Below are 19,949 nucleotides of genomic sequence, written 5' to 3'. Positions count from 1 at the left end.
TTATAGTTCCTCTGAGACAGACCCTTTAAGTCCCTAAGTCAAAGTGTGTGTGCCACTGCGTGTCTAAGTGGGACTCATAATACCTGACTTTATTAATTTGAAAATTAACAGCCTAGTTTAGGCTATAATCATCAGAGAGACCTAGGTATTTGCAGTAGGTGATTCATCCTGTTCTCAGAAAGGAGCCGCTAATGTATGGGATGAATCATGCGCTGGAAGTCCCTGTCTCTTTCTACTGATTGCAGAGGGAACATAGCTAAGATTAGCTGACATATTTTAAACAATTAAAATTAGAGATAATGAAGCAGGGGTTCGATTTTTCCCATCTGGCAAATTTGGGATACCAGGAATTTCAGCCTCCTAAGGATGATGTGAGGATAATGCTGTGGGAGATTCTCAGGACTATCCTTTTGGAAGCCAGAGAGTAACTTTGCTCAGCTACAGGCAAGTAATATTGCTTCCACGTTTCAGCTCTCAACAATTTTAGATTTGCCTTGTCATCAGTCACAGATGAAACAGAAAAGAATCAGTGAAAGAAAATAACGCCTCCCAAACGAAACTCGTGCACTGCTTTATACCCACCTTAGGACCCCTAGAGATTAGTTTCAGTTACAACACGGTGCTTTTTTTTATTGGTTCAGGCACCTTTACGCGCTGATCATTTTTCTGTCCTGCACCTACACCTACTTGCCAGCAGACACTGCATGACCACACCTGGAGTCTCAATGTGATGCATCTGCCACAAGGCTGTGATCAACTATAACTTCTGAAAACTCTTTTTATTGGACTCGTAGCTAGAAGCATGCCCTGCAACATCAGCTGGCAGTGTCTAGTTTAGGGAGCCTTGTGAATGCCAACCAGTCAGACCTACTCCTGATGATGGTTATTTTATAGGATGCTGGGATATGTTCTTCGTTTGGGAAGAATCTAATCCCTGTTGAAGTCCATTGTAAAAATGCCATTGATTGCCTAAGACCAGGACTTCAGCCCTTATTTTCTTTAAGTTGGGTGAAATTGGTAGACTTTGAGCATGGAATCAAGAGACTGAGGATTAATTTTTAAGTCTGATGATTTTCAGTTAGAATCTGAAACCAATAAAGAGAAATCTCAAGTGCTAATAATTATTCAATATTTTGATTTTGGTGACTTTTGTTTTGACAATAAAAGGAGTTCCACTTGATTTGACTTTCAGATTGTGCCTACTTGAATTGCAGGTACATTCTGCCATGAGATAAGGTGGGGGAAGGTCCAGATGGAATGCCAAAGGCATATGTGAGAAAGGCATTCAAGAAGAGGAAAATAATCCAATCCTTCATTTGCAAAGCTGCATGTTCTGTTGTTGCTCTTCTTGCATGTGAATTAGTGGGGGAACCACAATCTCACTGTGGAAGATCAACTGTGTGATGTTCTGTATGTATGTGTTTGTTTATTTAAAGGCGCTTTTTTTTTCAGGATGCACCAGAGATTGGGATGGGCTAACCTGCTGGCCCAGAGCCACTTTTGGGGAAGTGGTTAAAGTGCCCTGTCCAAGATTTTTTGAAGAAATCACCAATATCCACGGCAAGGCTTTTTTTCATGTTCTTTTTATCCCTACCTATTTTTAAAACCAAATTCTAATAGTTAAAGATTCAGTAACTTGCATATTTTCCTGGTTCACAATACTGTCTTATGTCAGTCGACACAAAGTGATTATCCATATACTCATTTTGGTTTGTGATCAATATCTGACACACTTTTGTGTTATGCTGTACTGAATTGTCTAGTCTCTTTGGTCTAAAAATTATGGGTAATTGCACTACATTGCTAAGGTTATAAAGGAATCTGTCATAGAATTGCTGATTTATAAAGTCATCGAGTAATTAATGTTAGAAAGGGCCTCTTGAGGTCATCTAGCCCAATCCTCCAGTCACAGCCGGACCAAGTTCAAAAACTGTATCTAACTTCAAAGCTAGATCAGGTGGATCAGGCCTTTGTCCACAAGCACAAATCATGTTGGAAATGCAGGACAGACCGCATAATTTGATTTCTTCTGTATAAGAATCTGCAGAATGAATTTCCTATGTGAAATGTGTAAGTTGCGTTGCATCTTGAAATGAATGGGAACATCTGTCTCAACTTCTCAAGTGATAGATATATAGAATATTATAACTGTAGCTAATCTTGCTGAACATGACTAGACCTGTAAGTGCTTAAGAACTGAAGTAGGAATAAAAATGTGTTGTTTCTCACCAAAACTTAAAGAACACTCTCCCATAATTCGTTCTCTGATATATTTTACCATTAAAGGCTTCCTTCAGAGAAACTGTACACAGGAGGCGTATTGGTCAGAACCGTTCCCACCGTACACTGTTGCCTGTGGATTTGATGAAGGTTCCAGCAAAGGGCCTGAGGAACAGGTGAGTTTATTTGCTGCTTGTGGACATCTCCAGAGCACCCTCTTCTGAGTGGGCTGAGTAGCTGGATGCTCCCACACACCTGAGCCCTGTCAGAATCTAGTAATTACCCATCTTCAGTGGTAAGCTCAAACCATTTAGGCTTAATAGAAAGCAAAGGGGTAGCAGGTAGCACTTTCATCTCCATACAGTTGTCCCCACCTAATGTGTAGAGTAATGATTAATTTACTTGTCCTGCCTAACAGGGACTTGGGTTCTCTGACAGAGGTGGTTTGAATCCTCCTCACACACCCATCTCCCAAGGAAATCTTACCAACCTGTCTGGGGCAAATTTTTCAGGGAAAATTCCTTTAGATCCCTCCTGCTGATTTTTTTTCCCAGATTTTCTTTGAGCCAGAGAAAAGGATTCCATAACTTTATAGCATGGTGGTCGATGCACATCTTTAGGAGGCTATTCTTGGCTGCCATTGAGTATTGCCACACTTCATCTTTGGTTTCAGTGGAGTAGGAAGTGAACCTCTGGTTTTCCTATCTGATGTCAGTTAGACTCCAGCAGCATTTCTTTCACCCACAACTTCGTATGATTTAAATTCCCATGTTCGTCGTCATTGTACTGGGCCTGAGGATGGGAACGTCTCACACATCGTTGGTGGTGGTGGTAGTGCCTCAGTGGTGAACTTTGTCTCATGGCTGAAGGTTGCTGATTAACAAAGACACGTTTACCACCTCTGCCTTTGTGTTCTGGCCTCTGCTAAATGGGGCAGTTCCAGCAAGAGAGAATAGGGGTGTCTCCATCCCCTCATCTCCAGTCTGTATTGGGCAAAGCTCATACAGCTTGTGTAAGTGCCAGATGGGGTACCTCACTGCCTCCTCCTCCTATTGCGGTATTTTGATAGAAGCGGTGGACTCCTTCCAATGTAGGAAAGAAAAAAGTCACATAGCTCGTTGCCAGTGTGCAGTCATGACTCAACACTGGAAAAAGGCCATTTGTCACAGGTCAGAGCAAGACACAGTAAGGTGGCGAGGGCTATCATCACTAACAATCTGGGTGTTATCTGGAATAAACTGTTCAGTTCTCCCGGCATGTGAGTTCAAGCACAGAAGTACTAGTTCAGGTATCTGAATCCTTAGGAAGTGTAGACACAGTTGGCTTCAGCCATTTGGCTCCATGGGCTCAGAAACTCAGGCACAGCTGTAACAGACAGTATAGACAGCTGGAGCTCAATTCTCCACCTGTGAGCTAAGAATATTTGTACTCCTTTACACTTCAGGGAAGCTAGAAAGATAGATGCTTAAAGAACTTCTGGCAAGGTGCTGGAAACCATGCAAAAGAGTTCAGAAAGGATGCAGGACTCCTAAGGTGGCCTGTATTCTGGAGCACAGTTCTCCAGCCCTGGGGCCAGCTGCCATGGCATGGCTCTCGCCCACTAAACTCTTACTCTCCAGGGTGGCTTTCTCCAGGCTGTCCCTGGCTTGTGCTAAGCCAGGCAGTTTGTAGCTGGCCTAGGCTGAAATCAAGCAAAGGACTATATTTACATTTTAACATTACAGAAGATTTCAGGGCAGAGCTCATGCCTGTGCTGCGGCTGTGTTTAGTTTGTTATTCCAGTCAAACCCACAAGATCTGCAAACAGAAGATAAGATCAGTAAGCTCTGCTGCATTGTAAACATAGGGAAGCAAGTAAGAAGAATCCCACTTATATTCTAAGAGAACCACTTGTTTTGCATTTTGTATCTGCAGTGAGGACTTATGAGGTCTTCTGCACATAGTAGTGGGCTTTTTTAGCTACCATACAAAACCAGATAAAATGCCTTGAAATACTTAATTGTTTAATTGAGAAACCCATTTTCTAATTTTCACCTGGGTTTTGAAAATACTGTATAAAAGATTAGGACTATTTCAGAAGCATCAGGATGATTCCCAGGTTGCCAGGGTTGCATGATTTATTTATGGATCTATTTAAAATTGCTAATTGTTTATCTTTTGGATAAACACAGTCTGGCTTAATCAGAGAACAAAGTGTCCATTGCATTTGCAAGGAGAAAATTCGCCTGGATTCAGAGAATTTAGTTTCTTGGGATTAAATAATCAGTTAATCTTGTAGTGAATCAAAATAAAATTTTCATAGATAAAGCAATGTAAACATGCTTCATTTTTCTTAGGATATTGGTTGTTTAAATACAAAAGAAGCAAACAAATTAACTATAAAGAATTTAGAGTGTTATAGTGTATAACAACTGAATGAACTGTTTGTCCAAAGAATTAAAGACTGTGAGGTCATTTTCTTGGCTTTAAAATTCTTGCCTCTACTGTTTCACAGTGTTTCAGTTTCCTCACCTGAAAAATGTAAATTTTGTGTTTCTTTTATCTATAGCTGTTTATGAGAACCAATACTTATTGAATCTGGCCCAGGTCTAAAGTGATGGATTCACCAATCACCCATCAGCAGGTTTCAGCACCCTAGAGTCTTTACGTACCTATAGGAGAAAATGTGATTGCTTAAAGTTAACATTTTCCTTTTGAACGTGCTCAGAGGGGTCACTATTGCAGATGAACCTGGGTGGTGAAACCTGTCTCGTGTAAGGTTAGGTAGGATTCAACAGGAATAAAAGTTGTGTTAGCAACAGAGGGAAAAACCTGAAGCAGATCTCAAGCGTGCAAAGCAGCACATAGGTGATGGGACTGACTAGCAGGGGAAAATGTATCCTAGTGAAATAAGCACACCAGCATGCATGCTGCACAACCACCAGCATCGGTCTGTGTTCTCTTTTTCTCATAGAAATCATATTATTCTGCATTTTGGCGTGTCTACACTGCTGGCTATGCAGCATCAGTGACCTCACTCACTACAGCTCTAATTGTCTTTGCTGCCTTCAGGTAAAAAAACAAATGGTCTCTTTTCCAGGATGTCTTAAGAGAGCCTCATCCTAATTCCCCTCAAACCCTCTGTGTTTTTGTTTTGTGGGAATTATTTTTTTTTTTTATTTTTTTCAAATCCTTCTCAGGCATAACACTGTTGATGTTATGGCAATGGGTCCTTCTCTATTCATGTTGTAGCATTTCCCTGCAGCTGTTAGAACAATAAAGCTGGCTGGGAAGTCTGCCTAAGTCTCTTTAATGACAGTGTACAGTGGAAATGCTCCAACCTGTTATCACTGTTAACATAAGAGAACTGTTCCTCTAGTGCATAGCTGGACATACCCTGCAGAAACAATGTCTCATGCCCCTGAACCAGCAGTAATTCTAAACTGTCCATTCTCTCTGTGAAAGACCATTGCTTCCATAACTGGGAGCTCTAGAAAGAGATTTAAAGAAATTTAAGTGTTGTGTTTGATGATGGATATTAGGAAATGGATCCTGGTTTGATCGGTTCCAATGCACTTGAACAAAAGCCTTAAGCTTACTCTGCAGACAGGAGTGCTGAGCACAGAATCAGCTTCCTAACTGGTGTGGACTGGCAGTCCCAAAGGTCATATCACTTACAGAGAGGCCCAGGACCAAGAAGGCGATATGTTCAAACCCTGAAGGAGATTCCTTCAGCTCAAGGTAAAACTGGGGACAGGGCAATCTAGGGAAATAGAATCAGAATCATTTAGGTTGGAAAGACCATTAAGATCAACCCCAACCATTAACCTAATGCTGCCAAATCCACTGCTGAACCATGGCCCTAAGTGCCACATCTACATGTCTTTCGAACGCCTCTGGGGATGGTGACTCCACCACATCCCTGGGCAGCCTGTTCCAGTACTTACCCATCCTTTCAGTGAAGAATTTTTTCCTAATATCCAATCTAAACCTGACCTGGTGCAACTTGAGGCTGTTTCCTCTTGTCCTACACCCCCTTTCAGGCAGCTGCAGAGAGTGAGAAGGTCTCCCCTGAGCCTTCTTTTCCCTAGGCTGACCCCCCCCAGTGCTCTCAGGTGCTCCTCATTAGACTAATGCATTAGACTAAAGACAACTACATCCCTCTCAGCCATCCCACAACACACAGCTGACACCCATTCAGTACTCTTCTCTGGCCAGAAAAGGGTTGAAGAGCCTGTTGCAAGCTTCTTCAACAAAAAAAAAATAATATTTAGAATAATTAAAAGGCATTGTTGTAATGTAGTTCAAGAGTCCCAGAGTTACTCTCTTCTTCTGGCATCTCCTTTAAATGTGTGGTGATTCAAGGACAATTATACTAGCACTTTTATTAGCTTAAACAGATAATAACTGCTCTGCTCCCCTATGTCTAGCTCCCTCTCAAATAGTGAAAGATCATTTATTTTCTCTGGAAGGTGTTTGCAGTCATGTGTATTCCTGTTTCAGTTTTGATAAGACCGTGGGAAATTTCTCTCGAAGAATAATTCTTATTTTCTCTTTCCATGTCAGAAAATTCCACTGTACACGGAATTACATCCATATGCACCTGTTTGTCTCCTTTATCTTGAAAGCAATTGCTGTTTTCACCAAAGATGCTGTTTTGTTTGCAGATGAAACTATGGACCACTGCCTAATGTCAACGGTACTAAATTTCGCCTCTCTCTTATCCTTGATTTGACATTTAATTCTTTACCTGAAAAGAACATGGAGATTTCTTAAGCCTATTTCTCTTTACTTTGCTAGAAGTGAAATCTTAAAACAAATAATACTACACAAACCCAAAGACCAAGTGCTATGGCTACACTCAGTCTTGATATGTAAGGTGCAGGTCTGTTGACTCTAATGAAGCTGTAACAATTTCTATCAGTAACGAAATTAATCTATAAGAAAGGGCCAGTGGTTCCCTTCCAAAAAACCTAAAGTGAAGTCCATTGAAACTATAGAATCCCAAACGTACTATAATCTTGTAATGATTTCTTCACTCTTGTGTGGTAACTTTGAATTTTGTCCTTACTTGTAGAAAATCCAGACACAATGGTGAACAGATCTAATAGGTTGGTGTTTTTTTTTCTTGCTCTGCACTTCCAGGTTGCTTGTAAAGCTGCTGTGGCATTCTTCCAGTTTAGCATTTTAGCCAATTTCTTCTGGCTTCTTATAGAAGGGATATACCTGCAAACATTGCTTCTGCTGACCTTTGTTTCGGACAAGCAGTATGTATGCTGGTTCATATTTACTGGCTGGGGTTAGTACTCTTTTCTGCTTTGTGCTATTTAATATTGTCATCTACTTTCAGAACTAGATAAAATATTTGTTCTGAGGTAAGAAGGTGCCTATCAAAGGTGCCACCTTTCTGATAGAAGTTGGCTCTTCATCCAGTACTACTACACCAAAACCATACTATTGTACTGTCTTTCTTCTTACCTTGTTAGATACTTATACCCTTCAAATATCTGAAGGAGGGGATAGGATGGACGTGTTACTAGAAGCACTATGATATGCCTGCTCAAAAGACTGCAGCACTCATCTTTATCATTGGCTGTAATTTCTTGCAACTACAGTAATTTTAATGTTAACCATCTAATCCAAATGATCTCTCCAGGTTTCTCCTGCAGTCAGTTGAGGCATGCATGCTGTGGTGGTGATTAGTCCAGTTCCCAACAAGATGAGTAATGTGGCTGTGTAACACCCTGGAAATATGTTGCCTTTCTCCACTGACGAAAAACATTTCAATGAGTAACTTCAAGTTGACATTTTGCTTTGAGTAAGCAGAATTAGATAGATTAATCTTAAACCATGTGAGTTCAGGCCCAGTAATCAAATGATACTTTATTTTGGGTTTTTTTCAGAGACCTCTTGGCTTTAAGTTTTTAGCTTTTAAGTTTCTGCAGAAACTGATATTGTCTCTGATGGTCAAAATATATGCATATAATACATTACATTTCTTTCACTGATCAGATGTTCTTGTACCTCACTTCACCTTGGCTTTCTAAAGTAGAGGCACTCAAATTCAGTGGTGACTTTGAGATTTTTGGATTAGAAATGGAATCCAAATTCTTCTGAAATAAATATTTATCCTTAATCTTCAGATTATCAGACTTTTTTTTTATTTATTTCAATTTTTTGAGCTATTTTAATTATGATTGCCTGAAATTAGATGCTTAGACCTTGACTAATCACAGCTAACTTGAGATAACAAAGGAAACATCTCAATTAATAATGTCTCTCATTTTCCATTGATTATAGAAGGAGATAAGGATTATTACATCTCAGGGGCAACTCAGCTTTTGGGTGATAAGGATGTAAATATTTCTCTTCCTTAATTAGAAAGGTAACTTGAACTGAATGTGGTCCCAGCTTAAAGGCCTTGAAGAAAAGTATAAAATTAGGAAGGACAACTTCTGGGCCTTTCCTACAGATCTCAAATGATACTTAGAAAGATATAACCTATATTTCTATAGATTTATCAGTGAAAATGTCACCCGCTTCAAACTGGAGTCCCTTTTGTGGCAGCTTTGAAAGTCGCTTAGTCCTTGGGAATTCAATTCCACAGGAGAAGACCAGAAGCAATTGCTATTTTATAGGCCTGTTAAAAAAAAAAAAAAAAAAAAAAGAGGAGAGAGGAAAAAAAAAAAGCTAATAGCTCTTCAGTCATAAATGTAGAAGGGTAAGCAGTGATAAAGTGAGGCTAGAAATCACCAGATCCTGGATTTAGCTAAATTCTCATGGAATGCTCACAGGCTGATGGGTCTAGAATGATTAATAGAGGGTCCTCCGGACAAAACTGTGAACTCTTCCAGCTAATGTACAAAGAGTTGCATGCTTGCAATTCACAAGATAAAAGAGCTCTAGCTAAATAAGTGATTCTTCCAGCTTCACAAATGCCTGTAATTCATGGCCAAACCTTCAAGTAATCAGCTGCTATTTTTGACATCATGGTTTCACAGCATCCCCTATTTGCCTTCGTTTTGATATCATTCTCCTGCTTTTTTGTTTGGTTGGTTTTTTTCTTTCCCTGAACTGCAAGTTCAGTTCTGTTGTAATGTTACTTAAAATTGCCTGACCCACTGTTTGACCTTTAATGTATATCCAATCTGCTGCACTGTGAAACTTCATGAAATAAAGTTTCCATGGGACATTGTATTCAAAACAGTTATATTATGTCCCATGTTGATTTGTCCAGGAGCTCCCACTGCTGTGATGTTTGCTTGGGTCCTCACAAGAATCCATCAACAAAATACTGGGTAAGTTAAAGCTTGAATAAGGAAGTCAAGGATATCCTATTTTGTATTGTATTTTGATTTTCTGGTGGGGAAAGAGTATATATAAAAAACAGGCAGAAGAAATTGTTCCAAAGTTGTGCCTCTAATCTTTACACTTCATAGGCAAGTAAGTGAGAAAATAATTTCAGTCCTTCTGGTTTTGATGTGCATATATGGAGTAATAAAACCTGGAAACATCATAGTGAATATTGAACTATCATTTCGTTTCCTAACTCCTAGTCCTTGAAATAATTATGTTTTAAGAAAGTTTCTGCTTCTGTTAAAAATCAGCCATAAATTGCTAACCCTAATCTCTTCAAATAAGTACTTCCCAAAACAACCACATTATGTCCTGATAAGCAGTTTCTTCTTTCATTTCCATTCAGTTCTTTGTTGGTTTGTTTTGGTGGTGGGTTTTTTTTATTATTTCTATCTTTTATATGACAGCCAGGCACAAAGCAGCTGACTGTTTACTAAAACATGCCCTGAAGGCCTTCAGGTCATTTCACATCAATGGTCAATTCAAAAAGATATTATTTTACACCTCAGGACTCGGATTAATGATGTAGAAGCAGTAAGTTCTATGGTCCACTACACTTGACACATCCTGTTTTCCTTTCTTAATATTACTGGAGAACATCTGTAGAAGTTCTCTACTGTAATGTTTCATAAGTGGAAGTGGTTTATATTTCCACACCACATGCTTCCTTTTTGTAGCCAGGAGAGGTGCAAGGAAGATTTCATTTTTCCTTCTTTCCCACGGCATTTTTTCCAAAGAATTGCTGGGTTCATCTGTTGGATCTGTAGCAGAAGAATATGGCACAAGATACTCCAGTTACATAGTTCAGAGGGAGGTGGAGAGCAGGAACAAAAGCTCCGACAAGCTCTCACAGGCTTAGAGGGGGCTGAAAAGTGGCTGAACTTCGGGTACTCTTCCAGCAAAGCACTGACCTGCTCAGTTTACTTCTCTGAAGTATTTTGGATGAGTTGAATTTTGTCCTGTTGTATTGATCTTCTTTGACTGCAAAGGAAAAACAGTTGAACAGGTCCAATGAAGACATCTACAGTCAGAGGAATTTCATTGCAGATCCTCCATTCATTTGCTTGGTCTTATAATATTAGATGTATAAAACCCCTATACTACCAGAACCACTCATCTTTTACCTAATCACCTAGTAAATGGGAAACCCAAGTTCTTCAGACACAGCTGGTCTGAACTTACTTTGCAAAGATACCTTACGTGCAGACATGCTGAGATAAGCTACCATCCGTAAGGTTTCTTGTTACGCAGCCAAATATTCAGTGTCACAGAACTGGAAGGGAAGATACAGGAAGAGGGAGCACAATATAACCTAGCAGGTATGGCACTTGGCTGGAGGGAGTTAAATTGCATTGTTATTGATGTTAAATACATGAATAGTTTCAAAACAGAGACTAAATGCCCATTCTGCTCTGTCCTTTCAGGGCACCTTTACTAGGACTCTGGATTTTTCTTGCCTATTTCCTCAAGACCCCAAAGTCAATACATTCGTGGGTGCACAGTGGCTTAGTCTCCAATCTGTACTCTGTAAAACAGTAACTTTTTCAACAGGGAGGAAAAAAGGCTGATAAGAAAGATGCCTGAAAATACAAATGTGCGTTCCTTGACTTTGCTTTGGTTCTCCAACCCTTGCCTCTTACTGAATAAACTCCCTTTAGATCAGGCTGCACAGGGACTTTTAGAGAGTTATCAGGATACCAGTACTGGCAGGGGCTTTGGCATAGTGATTAAAAACTTAGTGTCCATCACTTTCCTATTCTGTGACAGAACTGTCATGTGTTGTGGAAATCTCACATGGGACAGATAACATGACTGCTTTCCTTGTTGTTTCAGATGTTGGGACGATGATGAACATGGAGTGGTGCTATGGATCATCAAAGGCCCCATCCTGCTGACTGTATTAGTATGTTTTTTCATTTTGTCTTGAGTTTCTTTTGAAATGGGAAAGCTAAGTTAGCATCTCCTTTCAGTAAGCTGGTAGAAAAGCAATAGCACATGCTATGGTATGGAATTTCAAATAGCGGGACTTTATTGTATAGCATGTGGTTTTGTTGTTGTTGTTTTTGTTGGGTTTTCCCCAAAAAACCCCACCATAAATCACAACCTAAAAAGTAAATCCTATATTTTCTAGAATCATGCTAGACATAATGGAATCATCTTGACACCTGCATTCCACATACTACAGTCATGTCTGTGTCTTTTAAAGTAATTTCTGAAGAAAAGCAATCCATATTGGCAAGATTCTTAGATAACAGGAAACTGATTTAATACAAGAAACACAAATACATAATTTTATCTAGTATATTTTTAAAATGAGTTCTTTGGATGTAACCTTAAGACAACCATACACACCCACACCCAGCACACATTTATTCCATCTAAACTCAGGGAGGAAAGAGTATGTTATTTAGGTCTGTATCTGTTATAATTTCTGTTACAAACAACGAAGGGAACAGGGAGGACTGTTGGGGCTCTATAAGATCTGCTTAGGTCCTGACAACAAGTACAAGGGGTTAATATCAGATGTAACCCAATATTGAGATAGGTAGGTCTATATTAATGGAACATTACTTTCAGCATATCTTTATTTATAGCTACATATTGGTGGGGAAAATGAATACTGTTTCTAATGCCATTGATTTGATTTGAGAGCAGATCTGCACCAGTTTATAGTGGTGCAATTCCTATGCCTGGGGATTTTTAGTTAATTAGTATCAACTGAAGATATGTCCTGATTTGTAGTAAGTTTACAGGTTTTGTCTTGTCTTTTCAGATTAATTTTATTATCTTTATTAATGTGATCAGAATTCTAGTCCATAAATTGAAATCTCAAGAGGGAGGAGGGAGCCATTCAAGCCACTTTGTGTGAGTATTTCTGGGTCCCTTGATACTGACCCATTCTAGCTGCTCTAAGAAATGTTCTATGGGCAGCAGCACAGAATGTTCTACTCCTTACTAATAGAAAGAGAAATCCCCAGAAGAAATAACAACGTAAACTTGCCTTTTCATCCCAAATATCAGATCTCTCTTTTTCTTCAGGGGAAGAAGGGTGGGGTGGATGTGCTGGGAACAATGAGAAAAGTAAAATATAAAGTGTTACAACTCTGAAAGGACTTAGCTTGAAAGCATAAACGCTAAATGTCAGGTAATCCATCCATCTTGCTTCCAGTCGTTTCCACACAAATGGCCACAAGAGAAAGTTGCAGATAATTTCCTTAAAATTCGTAGCAGTAACATGATGCTGATGTTCTGATGACTGAACCTAGACCTTCCTGTGTATGATCCCCTTGGCAATCAATGGGGATCTCATCTCTGCAGTCAGAGAACTCTAGTGAGCTATTTAACTCATCATAAGATACGGCTGTTGGTTATGGCACAGGTTACCTACACCTGCTGGAGTTTAGTCTCAGGAGAGCAGATCAGAGTACTTAGTGTGGTGCCTCTGGTTTTGCATGTATAGTATGGAGAAGAACCTTTAAAGTTCAATCCAGAAAGCTTGCATGCTGCTTTGTTCAGCTTTGTTCACCAGGTGTCAATGGTGGGAGTGGCAGAAAATAATTTTTCCATAACTTTGCTGGATGTAGTAGTTTCCATTATGGAGCTTTCTTCTGTATCAACATTTGTTCCGACATATAATTGCTGTCAATAATTCCCTGTTTCTAACAGTGCATTGTTCTTCAATTCTTGGTTTGCCAGGAGACTTGCTAAATCCACATTACTCTTAATTCCCCTCTTTGGAGTGCACTACATCGTATTTGCATTTTTCCCAGAAAGCACCGGCCTGGAAGCTCGCCTTTATATTGAGCTGGGCTTGGGTTCTTTCCAGGTAAGATGGACAAAATGTTTATCAGTCCTAAGAGGTTTGGTCTGAAAATACCAGACTCTTAGGAGTTTTACATTTTTAGGTTGATTATTAGAGTAGTATTAATAATGCGTCTAAATTCAACACACACATTCCATCTTATTCCTTTGCAAACTCTTTTTCTTGTTTGTTCCCTTATCTTATTATTTGAAATATCACACTGCTTTAGAGTTCTGAGTCAGACTTCATATTAATAATCACAGAAACAATACAATATCTACCTTTATTGAATAATAATGACAGAGTGCCCTGAAGACCAGTCTATGGACTAAGGTGAACTGATTGAAACTAATGCCACATATAGTAAAGGTGATAAGAGGAAGGAAAAAATAAGGATAATATGTAACAACCTGTTCTACCCTTATCCTTTTAGCAGTAGTGAATCCACCACATTGATACCTTTTTTTTGTGTGTTTTTTTTTGTTTGTTTATTTTGCTATACCACTGTTCAGAACAGTGTCTTGGATGTAAGAGAGCCAGGGCCTGGGCATGGTACATTTTGTAATAAATAGCTGAGGTCTTTTTAATTCCCTTTTCCCCCTCTACCCCCAAATAGTTTGTCCACATTGATGCATATTGAAAAATCATCCCTCTTCCATACTTACCTCTCAGCTATGGCCAGACTGTTAGGGAAAATACTTGCTGGCCCAAGCCAGAGCTGTGTCATGGGCCGTGCTGACATTTTAACAACACAGAGAAGCAAAGGCCAGTATCCAGGGCTGCGCCTTGCCCAGTTTACTATCACTACACATGTAGTGTAACCCTGTGCAGCGCTTGCCGGTGTTAACACAGCCTGTGACACGGCTTGGCTCCCGCTGCCCCAGGCAGTGCCCGACTGCAGTTCTGGGTGAACGTGAACCCAAGACTTTTCCCAATAGGTTGTTGGCTGAACCCAACCAACCTCTTGTGAATGAAAGAATATAGCTTAGCACTAAAGATGCAAACCAAGAGCAGGTCCTCACCCACTTTATTCACTACTGTAAGTATAGACTAGAACAAGGCAGAGGTTCCTACTACCTCATTTGAGGGAGAACTTGTTTGTAGGATACAGTAAACAGTAAGTTAGTCCTTAGTGTCTCCACACAAGAGCAATAATGTACATACAGTGTTGCCAGTCCATTAAGGAATTTAATACTATTATGAAAACCCAATAAATAGTGCCACATCACCTGAATTCCAATGGAACAATAAAAACCAAAAAAAAGGTATTTTTTACTGTTTTACTTAAATTTTGAATGAAACCTGATTTCTTTCTCTGATTCTGTGCTATAAATCCTGATGATTGGCTTTTTTCCCCTGCCCTACCTCTCCTAGGGTTTTGTTGTCGCTCTTCTATATTGCTTCTCAAATGCAGAGGTGAGTAGCAAGTACGTTAGATTATCAAAACCTTTTAAACTCATGGGCCTTTCTTGTTTTGCATCTCCCCCCCCCATTTCCAGAACAGAACTGTGCTTTGATCTGCTCCTGAAAGCATGAAATACCCATATCTTTTTTTTCCCTTGGTACCTTTGTTGACTTTATTTGTATTCCTACAGTTCTGACAGAAGGACACAAAATAAGCTTTGAAGCAATGACCCTTTACAAACAGTTGGTGACTTTCCTGACGGGGACTTTTTCTGCTTTATGTCTGATAGCTATCATGATGGTATCTCAATGGAAAGCTTGTAACACTCCTTCCTTTCTCTAGGTTTATTTTCTCTTAGTGACTTTTCCTTTCCTTGGGTAGCCTGTGCATTTTCAGTAGTTTTGATCAAAGGTTTTCTCTCCTGGTTCTCGGATAAATTCCCTGCAGTACATTTTAGAAAACCAATCATTATAAAACCTAAAAAAATTTGCTTGCACTTTCCCCCCAAAAGCAAAATGAATCAAAAGCCAAGAGAAAACGTGGAACACATCCTCAGAAAAGTGTGTAGGTTGAATGAGAAGAGTGACCCACTAATAGTGCCTCAGTTTCCCTACTAGCTTAGGCTGGACACCTCTCATAGGGATAGCTAATTGAAATTAATCCTACCTAAGGATGAATAACACCTAAAATATGTTTGCTGTTTAGGAAAGCAATTTATAATGGCTGTTCTAGTGCTGTTCAGAGAGAGTACCTTCAAGATTACTGTAAATACAGAATGCTCTACTCCCCACCTGCCTTCTGTCTACATAGACTCCTTGCCAACAGCATTTGAATAGCTTGTGTATTGGACCACACAACACCCAGACCTACTAGGTGTTAAAAAAGGACAGGCAGAGAGTGATCTCTGGCCCTAGGATTAAGTGGTGTGGGTTGGCTTGCATCCATGCTGCTTAGGGATAACTGCTTCTGGAACGTTGGCCACTCATTACAGCTTGGCAGTGCATTTGTTACAGCTTCCTACAATCATAAAAAAATTAATTAGTATTTTCTCTCTGTGTGTATTTCTTTGGTTTAAAGTATCTGCAACAATGTGAGAGACTGCTGCAGCCAAGCAGGGTGGTATGGGCTTAAACTGAAGGCGGGTGTTGTATGCAGGAGTGCTGAAGGGCCTTGAGCTTACTGGGATGCTACTGGAGTACTGGGTTGGTGGGGGAAGCCCCTCTTTTAATTTTTAGAGTCTTGAAAGCTTCAGAGGACAGAGTATGTTCTGTGTGGTGAACAGGGAGAATAAAGGCAGGACAGGGGCCATCTCAATGACAAATATTGCCAGTGACTTCAAGGGAGCCCTGACATCCAAGATGTACTTCTGCATGTCCCACCCTCTTTTCTGTATGTCAAGACCATACCTAACAGAGGGTTATGTAACAGAATTACTAGATTAGTTCCTAAGCTCAAGGTACTTAAATCACATTTTTCCTTACATATGTCCCCTATAACAATTCACAGTTTCACTTAATAGTTTAGTTCTGCATTTAATTTGGAGTGTGTTTGTGCTAATGGTGCTACAGCGGTGACAATCATAGGATTTTCAGCACTAATGACAGTCAGAAGCTGGCAGCTGTGTTATCAGCATTTGACCCATCTTCTCAGTTTAGGATGGGGTTTGTAAGTCACTTTGTTGGACATTCAGCAGGGCCACCCCCCTTGCAGGAGAAGCAAATAGAAATGAAGTTGAACATGAGCAGTGGTAACAGGGCATGGCAAACAATTAATTCACAGGAGCAGGCTGCTTGTGTGAATGGTCGCAAGGACTGGATGTCTCCTGCAGCTGCTTGTGCTCCTTCTGCTACAGCTTTGAGTGTGAGCTGCTCAGTGGAGGGCAGCAGGACATACCTCCCCCCCTGCCCCCTCATTGCAGTCTTGGTAATGTCAACAGCAAGCCATGGACCTTCAGGTTGGTCAACCTATGGGTCAGTTGTTTGTCAGGTGGTAAAAGTCAGTTTTCCTATGCTTTTGAGCATCCCTGAGATTTCTTTCAAGTGTAATATGTATTGTGGTTGATTCAGCATCCTTCAGAGTCAGTAAGGGATCTTTAAGAGGGATTTCAATCTGGATAAATTGACAGCCTGGAGGGGGACCCATACATGGGCATAGCCAGGATGCACAAAAGATTCAGTATGAGGAAAAAATAGAAGTTATATGGAAAAATAAAAGTATTTATGAAGCAGACCTACAACTATAAACAAAGAAACTGCAGTCAAAAGCTACTCACCCTCTGAATTTTGGAAATTAAGCCTATTTGTTTTCAAAAGTGAATAGGGTCATAGTTTAAGTTCTAAAAATGTGTTAAGGCTTAATCCTGACTGATTTGGGTGCCTTTGTGCATCTGGGCAAAGTAGTCAGGCAGACATTTTGGCAAATATTACCTTCAATGTCCACCAGGACTTCATTTTCTGATTCTTTGTTTTTAAATTCCTTTTCCATAGGTTCAAAGTGAACTGAAGAAACAGCTGTGCAGATGGCAGTATCAAGAATACCTGAACTTCACACACAAACATGGGACTTTGTCCAGAGAAAACAGTCCAGTCAACTATGTCACCCAGTTGTCACTGCTTGAAAAACTTAGTCCAAAAAGGAAAACATCTGTGTGCCAGAATGGTGTAACTTCTGTCTGAGACTTTCTAGCAGGAGGAGTTGTTGTGACATTGTAACATACTACCTAAAAGATGGGCAACTTGGATCCTTTACAGCTTTCCATGGTGTCAAGAGCTTTCTGTGAATTTCTTGTCTGAGCTGCTGTTCTCACCAGGTCCAGATCAGTGTCACAACCCTGTCTCTCTCTCCCCTTAAGCATATAAAATCCATTTATCTGGTAAAAAGCCAGACTCTAAGCTAGTGTGGATCAACAGGTTAGCACCCAAAAGAGAGGAACTACATTAACTTCTCCAGGCCCAGCATGTTTGTGTTTCCCAAAATTTCCAATTTTCAAGAGCATTATTCCTAATCTTCATTTGAAACAGTGGCGATACCATTACTTTTCTGTAGTGATTGGTGTCATTTTACTACCTGTTTTGAGAAAACATGAGCCAGTTTGGTGGGAATTACACACAGAAACTTGCTAAGCACCTACCTATGGAGCAGCAACCTCCTTCAACAGGAATCTCAAGGTGTCTCAAGGGTGACACAAGAAGAGAACAAATTACATTATCTGCTAGGATTTTTTTCTTCCATGCCTGTTGAACAGAGATTAAATTAGGCCAGAGGACCACAAACCTTTTCTTCCCTGTGGGAAAACATGGAGTAGCTGAACATTAGGCAGATTATGTGCATATGGAGGAAGAAATTAGAGCAAACCCAATACAGTGTGCCAGCCTGGCTACCTTGAGCTCAGAATTTATTTTATTCTAAATTACTCAAAATTCAAGTTTTTAATTGAAATAAAAAATAATTTATCTCAGTGCCCAGATGCTGGCCCTTGCCTAGCTGGAATAGACCTTCTGCCAACCTAATCTTGAAGACTGGCTGGATCCATCAAAATACACAATTAAATTGTGCTTTTTTGGAGACTTCCCTTTGAGGACTAACCTGCTGTGATTGTCTCAGTCCTGCCCATCTTCTCTCAGCTCATTATCACACTACTCAGTGATGTTCCTGGGGTCAGAATTACCAACACAGCAGGGTGGTCTAGTGACGCAAAGTATGGTCTAGTAAACCAGAGTGAACCGATGTTGTGCTTGCATTGCTTCTTTGGGTGGCTGCCTTCTTTATTCAGGACTGAGCTGGACTCTTACCTCAAACCCTCCAAAAGTATAGACAGGGCACGCAAGGTACACTAGACATAGCTACGGTTCCTTTCAAGATAGGACCATTCCCAGGACAACCAGCATTCAGGCTTGAAAGCGCTGCTAGAGACTGTGGCCACTGAAGTACATGTTGGCTTTCTGTGAACTGCAGTTTGAGTTTGGCTTCAAAAACTAGGGCTCCAGCCCCTCATTTTACTCTGCTCTTGGTTAATTTAGGTGAGGAGACAGTTCACAGAAACCTCTTTGTTGATTTTAGGTGCTTCATCTCTAGTTCCATTACTAGAACAGAGACTAATTGTCCAGATTTCTATACGATTCAGATTAGTCCTTTATTAATTAGGCATTTAACCATCTGTCCCGATGAATTAGATGCCCTCTATAAGGCATTACTTTGTCTATTCTGACCTCCTTATAATTTTTCCTGTAGAAATGACCTTTGCTCTTGTGTTGAATTTGTTGCCTAGCATAGTGATGTGAACACATTTGTATGATGTATATCTATAAAATGTGAGTGATAATTACAGCTGTTGTGAGTTTGTAAATTTTAATTATGTCACTTTGGATACTTCTTTTGAGACTTTATAAAAAAGGACCATCTTATAATTGTGTTTAGTATGGATATAGTTTTGAAGCCAATTAATATGTACAGTTTTGACATTTCCATCCAAGAAAAGATAAATATTACATGATCCTGCAGCCCGAGTTAATGCCCCACTCCCCATCAAAGACACTGTCACTAAGACATGCCTGCAGTGCCCTGCTTCTATCCATTTCTGAGAGAAGACCATTACTTCAGGTATCTGACTACTTCTGAATATTTTATTGAGGAAATAGTTGTGGTAAACATTACTGAGTTCTCTAGAAAAAGAGATTGACCCACATCTCTTCATCTGCCTTTGGGGAGGAACAAAGTTAGAGTGAATTACGTTTCTGCTTTTAGCTGACCTGGGAACATTTCTTCTGAAAAAAAAACCAAAAAAAAACCCCACCCACCAAAACAAAACACCCCAAACCTGGGCTAAGGCTTTATGTACTGGGAGAAGAAGTCTCCCTAACAATTTCCCCTTTACTTTTTCTCCCACCTAGCTTCATCATTTATTTGGTGCATGTATCAGCCATCTTGTGTCACACAGCAATCCCGCTTCCCAGCTGGGCTGCCAGGATGGCCTGCATGTGACTTTAAGGCCAACTATCTCATGATACACCATTTATTACTAGGAAAAGTCTTTACTGGACCAAGGAACCAGAGTAAGGAAAAACAATGGCAAAGAAAAGCGACAGGTCCCAGTGCACCATGAAGGATTTTTCCATCAGCCATTCAGTGCTCAATCTCTTCATAAAAATTCAGAAGCTTGAGCAACCCCACCATTCCTACTAGACCCTA

At 40.1% G+C, this 19,949-nt stretch overlaps 1 protein-coding gene across 1 annotated transcript in view; it reads left to right on the top strand.

Annotated features, from left to right (window-relative positions):
* The window catches only part of LOC130147317 (vasoactive intestinal polypeptide receptor-like), a 31,979-nt gene extending 12,893 nt beyond the window's left edge, over positions 1-19,086 (top strand). The window contains exons 4-14 of the mRNA XM_056334279.1: positions 1,453-1,560; positions 2,287-2,396; positions 5,174-5,271; positions 6,766-6,898; positions 7,345-7,498; positions 9,437-9,497; positions 11,389-11,458; positions 12,329-12,420; positions 13,252-13,381; positions 14,732-14,773; positions 17,249-19,086. Coding sequence (XP_056190254.1) covers positions 1,453-1,560; positions 2,287-2,396; positions 5,174-5,271; positions 6,766-6,898; positions 7,345-7,498; positions 9,437-9,497; positions 11,389-11,458; positions 12,329-12,420; positions 13,252-13,381; positions 14,732-14,773; positions 17,249-17,437 — 1,187 coding nt within the window. The 3' untranslated portion in view covers positions 17,438-19,086. The remainder of the gene's footprint in view (positions 1-1,452; positions 1,561-2,286; positions 2,397-5,173; positions 5,272-6,765; positions 6,899-7,344; positions 7,499-9,436; positions 9,498-11,388; positions 11,459-12,328; positions 12,421-13,251; positions 13,382-14,731; positions 14,774-17,248) is intronic.
* Positions 19,087-19,949: the final 863 nt, after the last annotated feature.

Source organism: Falco biarmicus, chromosome 4, assembly GCF_023638135.1.
Source record: "Falco biarmicus isolate bFalBia1 chromosome 4, bFalBia1.pri, whole genome shotgun sequence".
NCBI classification, from domain to species: Eukaryota; Metazoa; Chordata; class Aves; order Falconiformes; family Falconidae; genus Falco; species Falco biarmicus.
This window is presented reverse-complemented; position numbering and strand designations above follow the sequence as displayed.